The sequence below is a fragment of the Thermobia domestica genome, chromosome 13 (assembly GCF_964235325.1).
Source record: "Thermobia domestica chromosome 13, izTheDome1.hap1.1, whole genome shotgun sequence".
Classification (NCBI taxonomy): Eukaryota; Metazoa; Arthropoda; class Insecta; order Zygentoma; family Lepismatidae; genus Thermobia; species Thermobia domestica.
This window is the reverse complement of record NC_137466.1, coordinates 8,973,298-8,994,549: the sequence shown is the minus strand read 5'-3', so window position 1 is coordinate 8,994,549 and position 21,252 is coordinate 8,973,298. Positions and strand designations below refer to the sequence as shown.

General features: G+C 34.4%; 1 protein-coding gene across 1 annotated transcript; it reads left to right on the top strand.

The window, feature by feature from the left end:
• Positions 1 to 3,259: 3,259 nt before the first annotated feature.
• On the top strand, positions 3,260 to 20,258 carry LOC145668011 (uncharacterized). The gene is made up of 8 exons (XM_081735465.1): positions 3,260 to 3,836; positions 7,314 to 7,475; positions 10,227 to 10,385; positions 13,101 to 13,696; positions 13,944 to 14,001; positions 16,060 to 16,191; positions 16,956 to 17,190; positions 18,984 to 20,258. The coding sequence occupies exons 1-8, from the start codon at positions 3,699 to 3,701 to the stop codon at positions 19,157 to 19,159; spliced, it is 1,656 nt and encodes a 551-aa protein (XP_081591591.1). The 5' UTR covers positions 3,260 to 3,698; the 3' UTR covers positions 19,160 to 20,258.
• Positions 20,259 to 21,252: the final 994 nt, after the last annotated feature.

The following is a 21,252-nucleotide window of genomic DNA, read 5'->3' as shown; positions in this document are numbered from 1 at the left end:
TATATATATTTCTTTTCCAAATTCATTGCAATGCTGTCTGGTAATATTATTCTTCCTGTTTTGTGTGTAAAAATTTTTCGTACTGTCCATTTTTCTGCGTTAAATTATTTACAGTATTTTTCTTTATTACCATTTCTTGTTATTGTATTTGCATTATATTTCTATCTTATTTGTATATTCTGTAATCACTAGAACATCACGTTAAATTTAAGTTACAGATATGCATAACTGTATTTATTATGAATATTTATTCAAAGTAGTTCAGTGTTCAGGAGAGGTTTCTTTTCAGCGTTTCGGATAACTCACTTTACTAAAACTTTGTACTCTGTCTTCTCGGAGTAAGGTTTCGTTTCAATACAGGTTCCTTAGGAATAAGTTGAAAAACTGATGATTTCTTATTTGTTTCTAAATTTAATTTTCGTAGTAATATACCCTTGAATCTTCTTATTATAACTTATTTCTCTCAAGTTGTGTATTTTCATGTATAATACATACCTTTCTCTGTTTCTTTTCAGTTATTGTTTTATTTTTTATAATTTCTTTTACATTTAGATATATTTACATTTCAATCTCTTTTATGTTTATTGACATTATTTTGGTTCTTTTTACCTATTTTATAACATTTTTATAATTCAATTTTTAATATATTTTGATTATACTATTCGTATGCACTTGTACATTCATGATTTTACATTTTTTTAAAAATTTTAAACCATATTCTTAACTATTATTCTTTTGAATTTTGAATTTTGTTTACAATTTTTGTTTTACAGTATTTCTTTTTTACAATCTTTTTTCAGATATACTTTCAAATTTTATATTTTATGTACGTACGTATTACTCTGTTTGTGTGTTTTAAAATATTTGTATATGTATACAGTTTTCCTATGAAACTTTATTTTCTTTCGTCGATGATTGTGTTTTATAGTTATGAAATCTCCATGTTTCTTAGCAGCTATTTTTTTTTAATTATATATGTTTCCAATTTTGATATTTCTTTATGATATTTTTTCATCTTATACATAATTTTTATTCATTTATTTGTATTTTTGTGATTACTTTTTGTGTGTATTTACCTATGTTTGGAAGGATGTTTTAATGAATTCTGTATTATATATTTTTGAGTACTTATTCTCTATAATAATTTTGTTTATACTTTTTGATATTTTACAATTTACATATTGTTCATTACATAATGTTATTTTTAGATATTTTAAATTTTGTATACTGTTTTTATTTATAATTTGATTTTTATATTGCATTTCGTTGTTTACTATTTTTAAAATATGATAAGTTACTATGCTTAATTCTAATTACTAAGTTTAATTCTAATTAATTATCTAAACGAAATATAACGATGGGAGGGGGGTAATTGTCGCGATCGTCGAAAGTTCGGAAGGGTACTACATTTTAAGATCGTCGAAAACTGGGAGGGGGGTATTTATCACAAACGTCGAAAATTACTGACTCTGATTCTTCCAGTTCATCGCCTTCGATAGCCAATGTCTCCGTTACAAGTCCACGCTGATATCTCCGAATCAAACCATCAATGCTTTCAGTGAAATAAGCTGTTCCAGTTCTCAGATCTCAATCAGAATGTTAATTCCTGAAGTGCTGGTCCATCTTAGCACTGTGCCATCTGCTGTATGTTCTCCAGACTTTCCACATATTTCATTTTGGCCAAGTAGCGTAGTTAGAATTCAGTAGACTTACATGTACAGTTAATTCAAGTCAAAGTTCTTGTTTTTATAAAATAGTATAAAATAATAAATATAATAATAAATATAATAAATAATAAATATAATAAAGTGGTAATAAATATAAAATATTTAAAAAATACTGTCGAAATATAGATAGTTTTTGGATATTTTATCCTTATTTTTTCGGTAAATGTTCGCTCCTAAAACTTAATTTCCAAAATACATAATTAAATAAATGAAATAAATGCATTAAATTTGTCAAAAGCCGATTTATGTATTTTACATGAACAACTCTGTAAAAATTACCAAAACTTTTTTTTAAATGTGCTTGTAAATTGTCTTCACTGAAGATTTTTTAGGTGCACTTTCCCCCGTTCGAACCAAATTTCAAGCAAAGAATTATGTTTCCAATATGAAAACTGTTGTGCTTTATTTAGCTTCTACTGGAAATATAGTCTAATGTGATTCTTGAGGAGACACTAGAGATACTTTACTTTTTTTAAAAAAAATAATGTCCCACGATTATGTTCCAAGACTAAGTTAGACGGTGATGATAATAATGGACGAGATAGTGGAATGAAGAAAGTAGGAGGAAACGGGAGAACCTCTGAAACGTCCGTGATACGGTGTTTGTCCACCATATCAATAAGCCTAATTGGCGTGAGCTGGGATCAAACCAGGAATCTCATGCACTAAAGGTGAGTTCTCTACCACTGAGCAACCGCAATCCGTTAGAAGTGCTTCATGACAAAATAATTAGCGTTTTCGCTTTTAGTTGGAAGACCCAACTTCGTTTTCTTGTGTACTAGTGCATGTGGCTGGGACCCTACACAAACTATATATTTCCTTACCACTAAAATGGAAAATATAGCTTCGGAACAATCAACTAATGTAGACAATTTTCTAACATTGTTTCTTGACTTGAATTTGTTGTACATTGTGAGTGAAGTAGATAACGTTGCAAAGCCTGCATTAAACTAAATTGACAAGTAAAGTAGTTCATGGTATTGTAGATAATGCAGGTTCTAGAGGGCATACATCCATTAGATACGAACGTAGATTGTGAGTAGTAAATAGTTGATTATGGATGTAGCCCAACAAACCAAAATAATGAAGAAAGTAGATATAGTAAACATTCCGTTACTGACCTACTTATAATAACAGTTACTAAATCAATAAAACGTTATCGATTATCAACTAATAACAGCTGCTAAATAAATAAAAAGTTATCCTACAGAAACTGTTAACAATTCAGCTACTGTTAATATGCCCTTCAATTTGCTAGTATCCATTAAAGTTTAAATTGTAAATGAAGTAAGATTATTGTTCATCATTTCAGTTACTTCACTGTAACATTTTAATCTATTATTTCTAAAAGAGAAGGAAAAAGACAAGTTATCTTTATTTATTTATTTACATTTATTTCTGGAATAGTATACCTCTATTTTATATTAAAATAGTAATAATAATAATAATAATAATAATAATAATAATAATAATAATAATAATAATAATAATAATAATAATAATAATAATAATAATAAACAATGTATATAATCTCAAAACAGAACTAAATTATTTATAAATATTTCTTAAAACGGAAAGGACAATCAAATAGCAGATATTTTCTGACACGCTAAAGTATATTGCTGTACCTTTAAGGTGAATCATGAAACCAACATGAAATTAACATTTGAGTCATCAGTCAAGCAGTTGTATTGTACAAAAAGTAGCTGTTATAACAAATGGTATAACGCAAAATCAAAAAGGTCACTAACGGATGTTGTAGATACTGGTAGACTTCTCTAGAAATAAGACTTAGCATAGGAGCGCAAATAAGATTCCGATAGTTTTTTTTTTTTTTTTTTAATTAACATGATCCATTGGATTGCATGACTTTTACTCGCGCAAGATATAAATCTAATTTGCGTTCCTAAGTTGTTCGAAAATGAACAAAATTTTCCTAACGTGTTATCACCTTTCTTTACAGATAGGAGAATGTATGAGTGTATAAGAATTCTTGCGTCTGTTCGTAGACAGATAGAGGAGTCTACCCGCACATTGTTAGCGGAAGGGAGAAGACTCCAGGATGCCGTACAAGGACCAGACGAAGGCAGAAGAAATGCCGAAGGCCAGGTTAGAATCCATTTAATGACTTAGCTGATTCACAGTATAATTAATTTTCGTCAGCTTATTTACAGAATAGTATCAGAAAAAAAATTAAAAACTTTCATCTACAAATATATCTACACATATGTTTTACAACTTGAAAAAAAATTACTGTGGCGTAACACACTACTAGCACTTCCTAGGGATGGTGTAGCAAGGGATTACGTCTTTGATAAATTTAACAAAGCCTGACAAATTAAGCAATATTTCGTAACTTTAAAAAAATGATGTTGGATGCCCGCACTACAGAGGTAATGGAAGTAATCTTTCTATATATAACAGGGTTCCCACTGACCCAAAAAATCAGGGAATATCAGGGAATTTGATTTTTGTTAGAGAAAATCAGGAAAATTATTGAGAAGTTCTTTAATGTGGGACAAATTATTGAAAAGGTAGGTTGTCATGATTTGTGGTTAACTCTGAAATCAGTTGAGCTATAGCATCTTGAATGTCTTAATGTTTGGCGTGGGAGACCCGGGTTCGATCCCCAGTGGGAGCTCACGTGGTTCGGATTCCACGTTAATCAGTAGTTCGCGTCTCGTATAGCCTCGCTGCTGGAAGGGACGTTAAATTCAAAATCAACTCAACTCATACCCTTATAGCCGCTTCAAAACAAAATGATGTTCTCATTCGACCTGTTTATACATATATATGTGTTGTGCGCATAATCAAGCATAATTCATCGACACATATGCACTGACTTTAATGTTTTTGTTTGTTTGTTTGAAAGAGTATTCTTTCCCGGGTGTTCCACATAAATTTCATGAGGATCTAATCATATTCTTCGGAACTAGGTCATGAAACTTTTGAATGGCTGAGTTTTCGTACTATAATTGTGTGTACGATCGCGTATGAATTCGACATAGATGCACCTATTTTATTGATTTACTTTTTGGCTAAAAAAGTATGTTCTCATGGTTATTTTATATAAATTTTTATTAGGATTTGATGATAATCATCGGAGCTAAACCATGAAACTCCTCAATGGATAGTGTTAATATCGTAATTAATCGACTTCACTGTGAGCATGCTCACGCATAACTTCAGCACAGATGTACTGATTTTGATTATTCTTTTTTACTTTTAAAGAATATACTTTCTCACAGACTTCATATAAATCTTTTCATGATCTAATGACTCTTTGGAGTTGGACTGGTCAACTCCTTCACGGCTGATAGTGTTAGTACCGTGTGTATTTTCACGTGTAATTCCGTATCGCGTATACCGATTATATATATAGATAGCGTCAACTAATCCTTGAGAGAGTCCAAGCATGTTTGTGACGTCATCTATTGACTGATTGTGGTTTCATGGGACCTCTTTCTGAACTCTGGCAATCATTTCTCCCGTTCCTCTGACAATAATTAAATCATTCATTTATAGAGGTAAATCATACATCTGTCTTCCCCTAAAAGAGTACATACAGTATAATAAAAATTTTACAATACGAGATGTATACCAATATTACGTGCCGTTTGCCCATGTTTTCAATTTTCGAGTTACATGTCAGCTCTGGTCGTTCAGATATGAGGCTCTGAACATTAGTATGTCATTCGCGAACATGTTCATGTTAGCACAAAATTTAAAGTTTGGTGTGCTCTTATGTATCGTAGAGTAATCGGTCCATTTTTTCTTTGCTGAGAACACGGTTACATGGGCAGCTTACTATGACATGTTGCATGAGCACCTACTCTCTCAGATGATGGAACTGAAGGCCAAACATAACCTTCCAACACGATGGAGTACCTCCTCATTGGTCTCGAGATGTTAGGAACTTTTTGAAATGACGTTTCCCTGAGAGACGGATTGTGGTGGTCAAGGTTAGTGCCTACGAAACCCCTGTTCCAGATCTTGCCGCACTTCGTACACAGATTGTTGCGAAAACTTAACTGACTTGTTGATGCTGCTATGTTGCAGCATATATGGATAGAGCTTGAATATCGTCTCGATATCCTGAAGGCAAATAGATTGGCACGTGTAGAAGTAGTGTAATTGGCAATAAAACTTTGTAGAGATGTATAAAGGTAACCAAGGAAGTTCTGTCGCTTTTTCACTCACCACCTTCAAACCGATATGTCACCTAAAATGTACCTGCAAGATCAAAAATAATCCCCATCAGCATCGACGACTTTCTGCTAACTATCTGGAAGGCCATGGATCCATCGCTGTAGAATTTGGTGGATCGTGAAGCGAAGAAGATACCAAGTGCATTTTGCACCTCTACTAGGGATTTGAACTGGCATTCTCTGAGGGATTGTCCAAGGAATGGAACAGGTGATAATCGGACGGTGCAATGTTCGAGGAATATGGTGGATACAATAGTATTTCCCATCCAAGGCGCAGAATGGTGTCCCGGGTCATCCTAGCCACGTGAGGCTTAGCGTTGTCCTGTAACAAGAGGATCCCTTTGCGATTCAGAAGTGCTGGCTCCAGAGTTTTGAGTTTTTCTTGAACACGGCTCAACTGCTGACAGTACTCAGTTACATTGATCTCTGACCAGCTAGTAGCAGTTACCGGTGCACGATGCCGCGAGCAGTCCACTAAACACACAAGAAGACCTTCTGGTGCAGTGCTGATTTCGGCTGTTTTGGAACCGGTTCATAGGATGCTAACCAATAATGACGGCGCCGTGGAGCTTTGTATAGGACCCACTTTTCATCACATGTCAACACCCTGCACAGAAATTTTTCCTTCCTCAGACTTGACAGTAAAGAAACAAGTGTCTGCTCGTGTTGCTGTCTGGCAAGGAGTCAAATCATATGGGACCCATCGACCCAACTTGCAGTGCCTTCCAAGTTGAAGGAGGAGCTGCCGAATGGTTTCTCCACTCACACTGATTTGTGGTCCCAGTTCCTCACATGTCTGACCACTGTTCGCCTCAATTGCTGTCTAAAGATCTTCATATTGTACACGTGTTGGTGTTCCGGCCCGTGGTGTGTCTTCGAGTGTTTCGCCACCGTCCTTAAACTTGTTAAACCACCGCTGCACTGTCCGCGTAGTCACGACACCCTCACTAAAGGCCTGACATATCTTCCGCTCCGCTGCAGCGACGTTTGACCCTAATTTGAACTCGTACAGCATACAAGCCCTTATGACGCACTGTGGAGGTTCCATGTTCACTCTGTTCTCACGCAAGTTCACGATGTAAGTGAACTGCCACAACCAGGTAGTATGTTGGATATACCCACACCAATAACTGACCTTTGCCTTATCTCCATTGACATTCAACTCATGTTGTGAGGGCCATGGAACACAGACCTGCACGAAAAGCGACAGAACTTTCTTGGTTACTTTTATAGAACATATTGCAGAAAACCGCATGTCTCTATCTCGTATAGTTTACGAGCTATGTTTCATTGTAATGGTAGAGAACTTTGTGGACACTCCATATTATATACTTTATAAACAAAAAGCTTTACATTGTGTATTTATTTCTTTTTTCAGATCGACGAGTTCGTCAACCGTGGAATGGACTTGGAGCAGAGATTGGCCACAGAAGAGGAATATCTGATGGAAACTATAAGAAGAGCGAGGATTGATATCAGTTCCTGTGTTCTGGATCTCCAGCTTGCTACTGTAAGTTGTCGCAGAACCAGTGAACACGAGGTCAGTATACTTGAATTGTTCAACATTGTATAATATTGTTGCATTAGAAATTAGTCTTTTTATCTGGATAATAACCTCATGTTTCTCATCATAAAAGATAAATATATGTGATTTAATGACAGTAATAAGGTGAAATGTAGAAAGCGATATTTTAACTTTCTTTAGAATTGCTTTATCTGGTCATTTTTTTTTTTGTGTGTGTGTGTGTGTGTGTTTGTGTGGCGATTATTACAATAGTTAAACATATATAAACTTAACTATTGTGATGTTCTTAAAATAAATTAATACCATATTAAGAATTAAAACATCAATTAGAATCGTCAAATAGATTTTCGTAATACATTTTTTATTATTTTTAATAAATGATACATACTATTCAATTTGTCTGCTTGAGGTCCTTCGTGGCTAAGCGGTTAGCGTACGCACCTTTGGCGTGGGAGACCCTTGTTCGGTTCCCGGCGGGAGCTCATGTGGTTCGGATTCCACGTTAATCAGTAGGTCCCGTCTCATATAACCTCGCTGCTGAAAGAAACGTTAAACTCAAAATCAACTCAACTCAACTTGTCTGCGTAAATCGATTCTTAATCTGAAGACCTAAAATTTCCCTGATATCCGTATTATACATATACACGTAACTTAATTCATGACTCCATTAATTTGGATACTCTTTCTGTGAGATTTTGTTGCCTATCACAACGTTTCTATTGCCTTGGTAGCTTGTAAATTTTGATACGAAAATAAATGAAATTTTGTTTAATATTTAGAAATGATTTCTTTCATATGAACCAATTATTAAAAAATACATGTCTTTGCTTATTCAATTTAGAATGGATTATTATTATTATTATTATTATTATTATTATTATTATTATTATTATTATTATTATTATTATTATAGAAAATTAAACTAAATTTACGTCCCATGATTATGCCCTTTAGGCTAAAGGAAACGGATCATTAGTGAAACTGAATGAATATGAGAAAACTGGTGGAATGAAAATGCGGAAGAACATTATGAAACTCTACGGACACGATGCTGTCTATCATAAATTCACACAGTCTGTGATCGTCTCACCAGAGGTGAGCGTTCTATCAGTGAGCTCTAGAATATTTAATTACTATTCAAAATATTTAAAAATTCGTGTACGAGTATAGCAGAAAAATAGATGAATTCTTTCTCTTATATATTTGAACATAGGCACTTTCTCTTAAAACAAACTTGTTAAATTTCTTCAATGTTGCCACTTGTATTTCTTTCTTCTACGTTACCTTAAAGATTAATTAATATATATTTTTATTTATTTATTTATTTATAATTGTAAAAATATTAATAAAATAAAAAAATGAAATGAAATATTTGAGTTTTACGTCTCACGATATGCCGGCTAGGCTAAAGGAGAAGGTGATGATGAGAAATGAATAAAAATGGTGTAATGAAGAAAGTGGGAGGAAATGGGAGAACCCCAATGAAACTCATCCACACGGGAGTTGGGATCAAACCCGGGATCCCAAGCACCAGAAATGAACGCTCTACCACTGAGCCACCGCGGCCCCACAAATAAAATAAAATTTATAGATGTTTATACAGAGGTAATTATATGATAAGTTTCATTGTCACAGGTTTTAAGTTAGTTACTCGCATTTTTAAAATATCCAACTACTTTATTAGGGATGTAAGTGATTGGTACGGCTAAGGTTTAATATTACGAGATGCGCCTATAAAGGTACTCGAACTTAAGCAAGGGAGGCCCAAGTTCGATTCCCGCCGGGAGCTCATGTGGTTCGGATTCCACGTTAATCAGTAGGTCTCGTCTCATATAACCTCGCTGCTGGAAGGATCGTTAAACTCAAAATCAACTCAATTGAACCTAAAACAAAGTAAAATAACACTGGAAATACTTTTGTCTAAGATTTTTTATTAGTGCCTGTTTAAACCAGTTTTGTGCAATTTGTATTTGAGTAAACGTTCGACAAATGCACATAGTGTGATGTCGTTGTACAAAAGTTTTGAACGTCAGGTTTGATCGCCCACCACAATGTACTTCAGAAAGGTGTTGTCCTGTACTGCAGTAGCCACCGAATCCTCATATTATTCTTTCTTATTGGCTTTTTTTTTTCTTACTGTTCTGTTAAAAAATCAGAGACATTTGCAAAACAAACACACATCTTCCTCATTTTCAGGTCCTTCCTTAAAATTAACCAAAACTTTTCTTTGTTTATCTCGAACATGGTTGACAATTGCTGTGGAATTATATGTTTATCAAATTTCAACGATATTTCTCCATATTTACCTCATTTCTTGACGTTCAATGGAGTTGTGACCTAGTATCATCCACAACACTTTTGTATCTACATCTGCAACGTTTCAATAAAATATTTATCCAATTTGTAACAAAGCATAATGTTAGAATATTGCTCTATTTCGTTACACGTGTTTCGTACGATGACTTCACACTACATACATTTGTCACAGGCATATCCAGATACAGACTGCATCAAACTAACAGGAAGCTTAGACAAAGGTGTTTCCAGTGTTGTTATACTATGGTAATATTTTAAAGGGAGGCAGCTGTATTTGTTAAAGTTTATAGGGATACCTCGTACTTAAATCTTAAATAAATACAGATTAACTTTAAAAAAATGAGTATACACTTTGAGTAGACTTAACGCTGTAGAATTTTAAATATATATATATATATATATATATATTTACATTATTATTAATTTTCTACGTTATTATTATTATTTTAGGAGGATAGTTCAACGGAGAGTTTCCACTCAATTGATTACCTGGATATGACGATAGAAAACAATAACCCGGATTTGACAGAAGACTCACTGGAGGAAGGGATCACTGGAGACAGACGGTACTCTAGTAGTAGTACCGGTAGCTGGATTACTGTTTCTGAGGTATGTCTGCATCAGTTTCTACTACTTTAGTACCTTGTAATTTTTATCTTAACATTTACGAAAATAAATGTAGCTTTATATGAACGAATTATCAGACTTCCATACTATGCTGTGCATAAATGTCGGAGTCTTATACAACAGTTCTTTCCGTCCGTCTGTCGAAAGATATCAGAACAAAAACGGTAAGAGATATCAAGAAGCAATTTTTCGCAAACACTCCTCCCTTAACTCTTTGTTCAAACCGGAAGAGGTTCAAATTAACCATTTCCTGTTTCAACGTTGGTTGCCATACAACAAAAATGGTAATGAACAGCAATAAGAGGTTTTCTGTAATCGATCATCGTCTTAAGAGAACATACCGTCCAACCTACAACACTCTACCAAAACCACAAGTGGTTGAAATTTACAAGTACTTCCGGTTTTAATACGACTCTCCATAGAACAAAAACAGCAAGAGATAGCAAATAATGGCTTTTTAATATGGATGGAGGAACAGGTCTTATCTTTGATCTTATTCCTCTGTTGGAACCAGTAGTTATAGAGGTACTACTTCAAGTTTAAGTATTAAATTTGTATAATTTGGAAGTCTACCGTAGTTTCACACGAAACTTGTTTGTTTAATAATATTTCGTTTATTTAATACAGTGGACCACAGTTCACGACTCCCTCTATTCGTCCACATATCGGTTCACGAATGATATTTCGGGCTATGAACACACATTTGTATCCATGCTATCAGTAGTGCTTTCAAGCATTTGTCATACACATTATTTGTCAGGGTGTTGTGTCCAAAAATTTCTTTGCATTTTTTTGTTTTATTTTAGTCTTCATTATATCTAATTTAGGATAATTAAGAATATTTTCATTTATATCCTTCATCACAAAAAAAAAAAAAAAAAAAACGCTTAAAAAGATAAAAACAAAAACACATTTCTGTGGCCAGAACAGATCAATTGTGTATATTTACATTAATTTAAATGGCAAAAATAATTTTAGCTCTTAAACAGCTTACGAAACGGATTAAATTCAGGACGCAAGGGTTCACTGTATTTAATATGAATATTATTTCTTATTCAAACATTTTATTTATTATATTCTGTATAGTTGTTAAATATATTTTTCCAGTGGTATACGCTGTATAAAATCAACGGGGAGAAGGGGGCTTCAAGGACTTTATTTCATATACTTTCAGGACTAGCGTGATTTCTATATACAGGATGTTTCAAAACAACACCGACAACGCTTAGGAGGTGATTCCTGACACCAAAATAAGACAAAAATATAGACTAATCTGGATGAACAAATGCTCCCTTTTGGAGTTATAAGCTGCCGAAAACGTGAAAAGAATGAACTTTAAAGATCCATAGCTCTAAAACTATTGGTCCTACCGTAGTAAGATCAAGACTTCACCTAGGAACTAATATGTGCGCTATTCAAAAATACATGTTTCAGAATCCAAAGGTACTCACGCAACTATTTTTATAGAGGGAGTTTAGCTACCGGCATATAATTTGAAGTGCTCACCAACTACCTCTATAAAAATTGTTGCAGAAGTACCGCACGATTCTGAAACTTGGATATTTGGGTAGAGCACATACTAGTTTCTAAATGAAGTCTTGACCCGATAGAGCTTTGAAGTTTTTTTTTTTTTTTTTTTTTTTTTTCACGTTTTCGGCAGCTTATAACTGCGAAAGGAAGCACTTGTGCAACCAGCTTGATATATACTTTTTGTCTTATTTTGGTGTCAGGAATCACCTCCCAAACACTGTCGGTGTTGTTTTGAAATAGCCTGTATATAGGGTGCGCAAAACAACACCATCAACGTTCATAAAGTGATACAGTATATCATTTGACGCTTTTACGTATTAAAAAACGTGAAATATACTGTGGCATATCACATCTCAGCGTACGTTATTTCTCAACACGAGTAACCACGGAGCTGGCGTTCCCTAATACGTCAGATGTCCCGCTTACGCATTCCGTATTTACTGTTGTCAAAGCTTACCTTTTCCCTACGTAGACTCACCTTTTAAGTCACAGTATATCTAAAAATTCTGGTGGTAGCATGTCTGGGATTTATGTTATGAGGGAATCCCTTGCACACACATTGTACATTACTAGAATAATGTATTTTGGATGCATATGCATAACTTCCTTTACACTGGTATGAACCACCACTCCACGGTCTCTCGTGTTCGAAATAACGAGTGTTGCAATATAGCTTTTCCATACTTTTGGGCAGCTTTAGCTGTAAAACTAAGACTTTTCTCCATAGGTCCATATGAATTTTCTTTTGTCTCGGGAATCACCTCCCAAACGTTGTAAGTGTTGTTTATTGAAACACTATATATATATATATATATATGAAGGAAAAAGTTCGAGGTTTAACCCCCCTCCTGAGCAAGATATTACGGAAAAATTAAAATTTACTATCTATGTTGGAAGTACATGTTTTTCGGTTTTGATATAGTATCGTCAGACATTTGGGGAGTCACTTGAATTACGAGGTTCTAACCTCCGAAAAAATCACATCGGAAGCCGATGCCCAAACCATGCTCAAGCTATCAGGCTGGTAACAGCTCATGGGCTGAGGCGATTTCTCATAATTGCGCTCCAACTAGGTTTCTCAAGAATTGCTAATGTGTTTAAAGTAATGTATTGTTGATGGTTGTCCATTTTATGTGACTTACCTCTGTTTTTCTTTCTTTGATTTAGCACTCATATGACAACAGTAGTGATGAGAGCTTCTGTTCTATACTTGACACTTCGACCTCAGTCATGTCATTGCATTCGCAGCCAGTGTCTGTACCATGGCTGAGAATGTTGTATGGCTATTCATCATACACCATCTTTGCCATTATCAACATGTCTGAGGCCCAGCGTGTCAGCGGTCTCAAGATTTTGTTGATAATGACCACTCCAGAGACTTCGGTCCTTGGAGTGTCCTTATCTTACCTAATAAGTTCTGAGAGGATTCGAATTGGAATGCCATGGCAAATCGTGGACTTGCCCGATTACGATCTCAGTGGCATTCCTCGAGAAGACTCTCCTATGACTAACTTCTTCAGAAGTGTGTATTGCTTGTGGCGAATCCTCCAGTTCCAGAGGTGGGGAACCCCAGCAATTGCACTTCCAGAAGTAGAGGTTCAACTAGGTGAAGCTGAGGTTGAAGTGCAAGTGGAAGAAGAGGAAGGATCACACTCTAATGGCAGCCACAGAGAGGAAGAAGCCAGTGATGAAGAGAGGAGGCCTAAGGATGAAGAGAGGAGGCGTGTGTATGGCCCAGTTGTTCGACCGCCTCCCCGTTCCAGGTAATACTTCAAAGTCTTATTTATTCATATATATTATTTCTGAAAATGGTTGTGGGTTATGCACTTTTAGCGACCGTAGTATTTCTCATGCCCAGCTTGTTAGAGACCCGAGAATTATATTAATGGACTTAATAAGACTCAAAAACTTAATTGAAATTATTTACAATAAATTAATTTATTTTATTATTTGTTAGTGCACTAAATTGAATTTATGTTCACACGAATTCTAATTTCTTTTTTATCTTAGTTTATCTAGATTCCAAAGGATAAGAAGCTTAATCTTCCGGCGGAGACAAAGCGGAACGGTAAGACAATAAAATAGAAATTAATTTATAATCAGTAGTTTCTTATTTATTTTATTTTTTATTTATTTATATTTATGAAATTTATAAATTTATTTTTTTTTTTCTATTTGTACTAACGCTAAGTGTAAAAATTCTGACAAAAGGTATAAATTGTGAGTGTGAAGATATTAAGATATAACTTCTGAAGAAACTAAACTGACGCTCACAGTTCTAACTATTCGTTAATGCCGAAAAATTCAATACAAGCCGCCATCTTCTTCAGCGTATAATGGATCATTGCATCAAGAGAACCAGGACCCAAATATTCTTTGCAGATTGAAAAGTTTGAAGCAAATCATATATATTATTTCAAGCTATCAGGGAAAATGATGTTATCAGCTGAGCTTTATTAGTTAATACAAACTATTTACTGAACTAATTGGTTTTATTTTTATTTTTCACCATATTACCAGCAAGCATAACTCCACAGGTAAAAACAAAAAAAATCACAATACAGATGAAACCCCAATAATTAATTGAAACAGAAACATTTATGTATTATGAATTACCATATTTGCTACAAGCTATGTAATGTTAGATGTAAGCTTAACCATATCTGAAATATATATTTCTTTTAATTATGTGATGGAAACCATAAAATGTGATTGAAAAGAGCAATGTGTGTTTATGTAAATAAATAAGCTTCTGAAGAAAATGGAGGTTCCCATTGAAAATTTCGGTATTGACAACTGGTATTTAGACGCATTCCGGAGTTTAATTTAATAGTTGGTTAGGATATAGTTTAACTCAGTTTTTTTTCCTTCGCTGCTACCTCTGAAAAGGAAGAAGTGAAATTGTCATCCATACTTATAGTTCGATCTTCTATTACAGAAATAAAGCGAAATCCACTAATCAATTGTACCTTAACCCAATTCTAGAATACTCTTAGCGTTTAATGGAAAAAAAAAAAAAAAAAAAAAATGTTCACAGATGAGAAATACACCAATCGATAGAACAAAATTATATGTGCGACTGTAAAAGGTCATGCGTAGTTTTTGAGAAAATGGAGGGAAAAAATAATTAATTTATAAACTTAAATAATTTATCCTGTACGAGAGCTTATTGAGGTAAAACGTTAAAGTAACCTTTCATTAAGCTTTTCATTAAGACATAGATTCTTAATGAGATATAGCCCGAAATTATCATGAACTCTTAAATTTTTTATTTTTATTTAACTAATATATTGTCCAAAAATAAGGCATTGGCGCAAATCCCCTCAATCTTGGAGTTGGAGGGAATGTCCCCCCAATAATCCGATTTGAAATGTGTATTTTTGGGGGTGAGGAGAAGAAATATGATATTATTTGTGTCCGACTGCTACAAAGGAAAGAGAGATTAAATTGATGTTCCTTGCTGTATAATATACAACAGGTTCACCTCGGAAATCAGATTCATCTACCGTAATATGAGTCTCTGTCTCCCCCCACCCCACCCTTCCAGAATAAGCCTCAAATTGCCCGCCTCCCAATGTTGAAGACACTTGTGCTCCCTTGATCCTCCACAGCATTATTTTTCTACTTCATAACTATTTTGAACATCGCTTAAAAAAAGGAACGGTATTACCCGCCCCCCCCCCCCCTCCAATGTTGAAGACAGATTTGCGCCGATGGATAAGACATACATAAATCGATAGATCCCTTGGAAATGAACGAAATAATATGCTTTAAGCTAAATTCTTATGCTTAGTTTTTGGGAAAATCGAAAAAAAGGAAGATACTAACTTTTGTGGCGCTAAGAAATGTGTCGTTCTTTACCAATAATAAATGACTGTTTTTAATATGCTGGAAGAAATAATACTACACATGTGGCAAAATTCACTTGAAGTAGGAGATTGTACTTATTGTTGACACAGCACTGTTTACGCATATACTGCTGAATTCCTAGCTGTTAATGCTGTTTATATGCAACTAGAGATATTACGTAGGAAATAAAAGTACAGGGGTATTGTTACAAGTAAGATGAGTCATTGATGAAACAGATTTGGACTGGAACTAAAATAACTTGATTTATATTTCGTAGGAGGAAGCAACACGAAAACGGACCACTCCACCACCAACTGAGGAACGAAGTCATCCCACCTCTCCTCCTGAGACCTCGCAGATGGATCGTGAGACGATGGTCAAAGAAGTTTTCGTGGAGGAGATCAAGGAGGTAAACTGATTTATTATTTATTTATTGATTGATTGATTCCAATGATACTAATAACAGTATTAGATTGAAGTCATGCAAAAGCTTATTTTAATATTTAGTTTGCAAAACTCGCCGATGTTGAGATAAGCCTAGAATTAAAGTCGATGTTTAGAATACTCGGATGTTGCTTTCTTTTTAACCCAACAATCGGCACGTGTATAATACCCTTGGTGTAACCACGTTTTTACCAGTGCGTTGCATCCCATTCTTCTAAAGGCTTTCCTACAAGAAGTTATTCTCAGAGGTGAGATACGAGTTTCAGCAAGGAGGTAGTTTCTTTTATCTGTAGTTACGTTGTTTATTAAACTGAATGCCTTGACTCTCAGCAATAACTTTAATTATTTTTCTTGCCTCCTTGATGATTTGATGAATTTCTGCTTTAGGAAAACCTTGACTATCTACAAACACTTGAAAATTATTTAATGTGGTGTTAATCATCTCTTTGAAAGCTGGAAAGGAAAGGAAAATAAATATATTAGATTCTCAAGAACAATACTAATTTTTTCTTTTTCATAAGTGCTCCTCTATTAGGTGGAGAGGTGATTTTAACAACCAGTTCGGGCGAATCAGTGCGAACTAGCTGAATGACATCACTGATACTGATTTTTTTTTTCCGAAACGCAAGTAGCTTAGAATTATCATTATATATAGTTTTCTATATGAAATTTCAAGAATAATAAATAATGCTTCTCTATTCTCATTAAATTTCTATTGTTTTATTATAGCACGAACGGCAACAGGAACCAAGACCGAGAAAACAGCGACAAGAGGTGACCGAGAGGTCACCGCGAGAAGTCGATGATGATAATCTGAGGGAACACCCAGTTCAGGAGCCGCCGTATCCATATCCCATATCTTGGCGAAGTAGACTTCTCTGTGTAATCAGTTGTGCAGCTAGATGCGTTGTCGCCCCGTTTTCGGCTTGTTTGGGCTATGAAGTGGACCCGTGCGACAATTGGTGTAAGTTATTTTCATATTTTAATCTGTACAAATTAGTGTTATCACCATAAGAGTTATGATCATTAATCTTTATGAGTTAATCTTTTATGTACCAGTATACAAATGTTTACTTGGTTACACGGTGAAACCATCTTATAGCACTGATTACTGATGTTATCCATTGAACTGAAATGCAACTAATTCATACCTAGTCCAGTAGATTGCAACTTTTTGTGGTAAACAAGTCTAGTTGTCTATATTCATTTATTTCAAATTATATAAATATATTTTAATCATTTAAGTTTTCTCTTGGTGAACGTGACTTCCTTCGAAATTGCAAAAGAACTTTTCGTGTTTACTGACACGTAACATCGTGACCCATCTGTCAATAGAGATCAAGCAACCTACTTCTTCCACCCTCCATTTTTTTGTTGACACAATGTTGTATGTATCAAAATTCGAAATTGTCTTGATCATAGCGATAAGTAAATGGCAGTTTTCCTCGTTTAATAGTCGCAGTTGGATTTTCGCATTTAAAAAAAAAAAAAAAAAAAAAAAAAAAAAAAAAAAAAAATGCTACTATTACGCAAGTGAACACGGTAGTTTGATTATGAACGTTTAGGTCATTAGCGAAGCCATGACTATTTATATGTCGGTCTTACTCGACTTTTGCCCGAATATCACCTATTTTTTGTGTGATTGGATGCCTACTGTGAGGAGCATCTTGGATATAAAAATTTCCACAAAGAAAGTGACTGTTATCTTATCTTGCCCGTAAACAGCACAAATTTCTTAACAGGTCTGTGCAATATTTACACCTTTACTGAAATAAAATTGGAAAATGTAGCGCAGTTTTGCGGGAAGTTCACTTATCTCCACGGCGCAATACCTTACGTCTAACTAACTTGATGGCCTATGGAACCCGGAGGGTCAATGCCGCGTTCACAAGCCAACTAGATCCAGCTTCTGTTTTGTATTCCTATTTCTGCGAGATCCATTTTAATATTGCCCTCTTATCTGCGCCTAGGTCTTCCTAATGGTTGTTTCCCGATTGATCTTCCAGTCAAGTCTTTGAAAGCGTTCCTACTTTCTTCCAGCCTGGCTACATGACCTGTCCACCTGACCCTCTTAGATTTGATGACCCTAACAATGTTTGGTAAAGCGCATAAATTATGTAGTTCCTCGTTATGAAGTTTCCGTCATTCCGCTTTCACGTTCCTCTTCGGTCCGAATATTCGTCTCAGGATCTTGTCCTCAAATATTTTCAATATATGTTCTTCCCTCAGAGTAAGCGACCATACAGCACAACAGGCATGATTATCGTTTTATATATTTTAAGCTTCAAATTCCTCGACAGAATTCGCTACGACAAGAGATTTTGAGCTGAATAAGTACGAATTCCCTGGTTTTAGTCTACATTTAATTTCTTCGTGAATATGGTTTCCGTCTATTAATATTGATCCTAGATATTTGAAAGTATCCCCTTACGTCTATTTGTAAGAATCCCATCACTTATACATCTACTAGCTTCAACTGTGAAATGACCTTAGGCCGGACACGCTGCGACTTATATACCCAGAGACTTGAGACACTAGGCCCATTTCGTACGCGAAAAGCCTACTGTATTTTAGACTACATTATATAATACTGTATTCAACATATAACCTCCCTCTAAATATCATTAGTCCCCATGAGTACTAATAGTTCTCAGATGAACCCAAGTACAAAAACTGAAATTAGAAATAATGCTATTTAAATTGTATAAAATATAATAATTCAAATCCTCATTATTTTTATATTTTTGTTCATTTTAGATCAACGAGAGGAAAGAAGAAGAAGGTGGGAAAGACAGTATGGAACCAGGGATCTTCCTCCCAACTTACTCCATCTCCGCCATGAATCTCAGTGTGGCCGCTGCTTCAAGTTTTATTTTTGCCCCTGCTGCTGCTGCATTCCTTGGTGCGACGATGAGCGAGAGTGCTTCCTCTAAAGAGGAATTGAGGTAAAAAGATAAGCATTTCTAAACATAATATATCTTTCGTTTTATCAATTCGCTTTAATGTCCTTATCTGTATTATGTATTTGTAAGTCTTCGATATTTCTCTTTGACGTCTGTGTCTCGAATTTTCTGTATTACTTGTCTGCAGTTATGATTTCGGGTAATTTGACGGACTCTCAACTCGGCGACTTTTAATTCATGTTTTTCAATCCTTTAGGTTGTCATTTTGCAGAAGGGTTAAGTATTATGTTTATAAAATAAATTTAAACTACCGATCTTTTTACCTCAGAATATTCCACTTCCTCTCAAGATTACATCCATTAGACCAAAGGATGATGTACATATGTGTATATAATCTATGTAGTAATTGTAGTTACTCAAAATTCAATAGTAAGCTTTTGCTAATTCTTAACGACAAGTCGTTTTGTAGAATCTAATACAGTGAAACCTCACAATAACGGACACCTCCATAATACGGACAGATTTTATAAAACTGTTTGTATTATAATAGAACAGGAGCCTCAGCAGTGTTATTTTCTCATAATGCTTTAGTAAGCTCTTTGTTCTCAGTTTATATATATTCAGCACAAAAAATGCTTCCTTCAATTTAAAAATAAAACGTGGTCACGCTAAGTAAACAGAAATTCTCTTTTCTACAAAACATCTTTCAAATTCAATCTCAATAAATTGGCGAACCACTACACATAACATTCTTCATTTTCCTGTACATCTATCCAAACTAAATTGCTTCCTGGCGTTACTCCTTCAACACTTTCTATGGTGGAGAACCAATTATAAGACCAAGAATTCTACACGAAATTTCTTTTCTTCCCTGAAAAAGTCACTACTTGTGTTTCCCTTGGTACTTGTATCTTTCCCTGCAACTCCACATAAACACATCTCTTCAATGATACTTCTATTTGTTTACAAAACAAATTTCTGCTTTACTCCCCCAACAATTGGAACATGTCTTGTCTGTAACTGTCAACTTTCATTTACAGACAAATAGTTACGTCCGATCAATGCCCGTTATTCAAAGGTATCACTGTAGTAGAAAGATTTCTGCATGAAATTTATATTGTATTGAGTTTATAACAGTATTTAATGATTATTGTTACACTTGTATTCTTCAAGAAAACAAAAATCATCATTACTTAACCTCAGAAGATCAAAGAATGTTTCAAATTCTTTCATATAAGTTTCATATAGAACCAGTAGTACAGGACTTGTTCCAACGATTCAAGTGAAAAATGTTGAGTCATCCTTCCTACATCATTGGCCTGTCACGTTGGGACCTTCACAATTCGGTCTGCTGAAGAAGCCACTAAGGTGACAGGTTTTGATGAGATGACATTTCACATATGATGAAATAAAGGCCACCGTACAACAGTGGTTCAAAGACCAACCTCCCGAATTCTGTGTGGAGGGATTTAAACACTATCACAATTGGACAAGTGCCTGAATGTGTTGGGTTGACTTCTGAGAAACATACTGACTCTGAGTCACATTAAATATTTCAGCGACTATAGATTTTAAATACAAAAGAGGACTATAAAATTATCTAGTACATAGTGTTAAAAATTCAGGTCAATGTATTTACACATGATGGTGCTACACTTACCAAAAGAGTTTCATTTATTGTAAAAGTTAAAAATGGTTACGAATTTCAAGCCTCAGACTTAGTGATCGAAAGTTGAGAATCCCATCACTCAGTTTGAGGATAACCTAAAGGGAGCAAGCTCTACATTGCCATTTACATCATTTTCATGTAATACAAATATTCCAACTGTTTCTTTACACAATACATATGCACTGTTATAGACTCAATATAGAAATCAGTAAAAAAAATTAAAAAATAATAAAAAATAAAAAAATAAAAAAAATATAAAAAGCAAAAAAAAATGTAAAATTTAAAAAAATAAAAAAAATAAAAAAATATGAAGTAGGTAGAAAGTAGTGTTAAAGTAGAATAGTTGTGTAGAATTAAAACGTAGTGTAGTAGTACCGTAGAACATGTATATAATATAGAAATAGAAAATATATTGAGTAATGCAGAAATCTGAGAAACAAAAGGAAAACAAAAG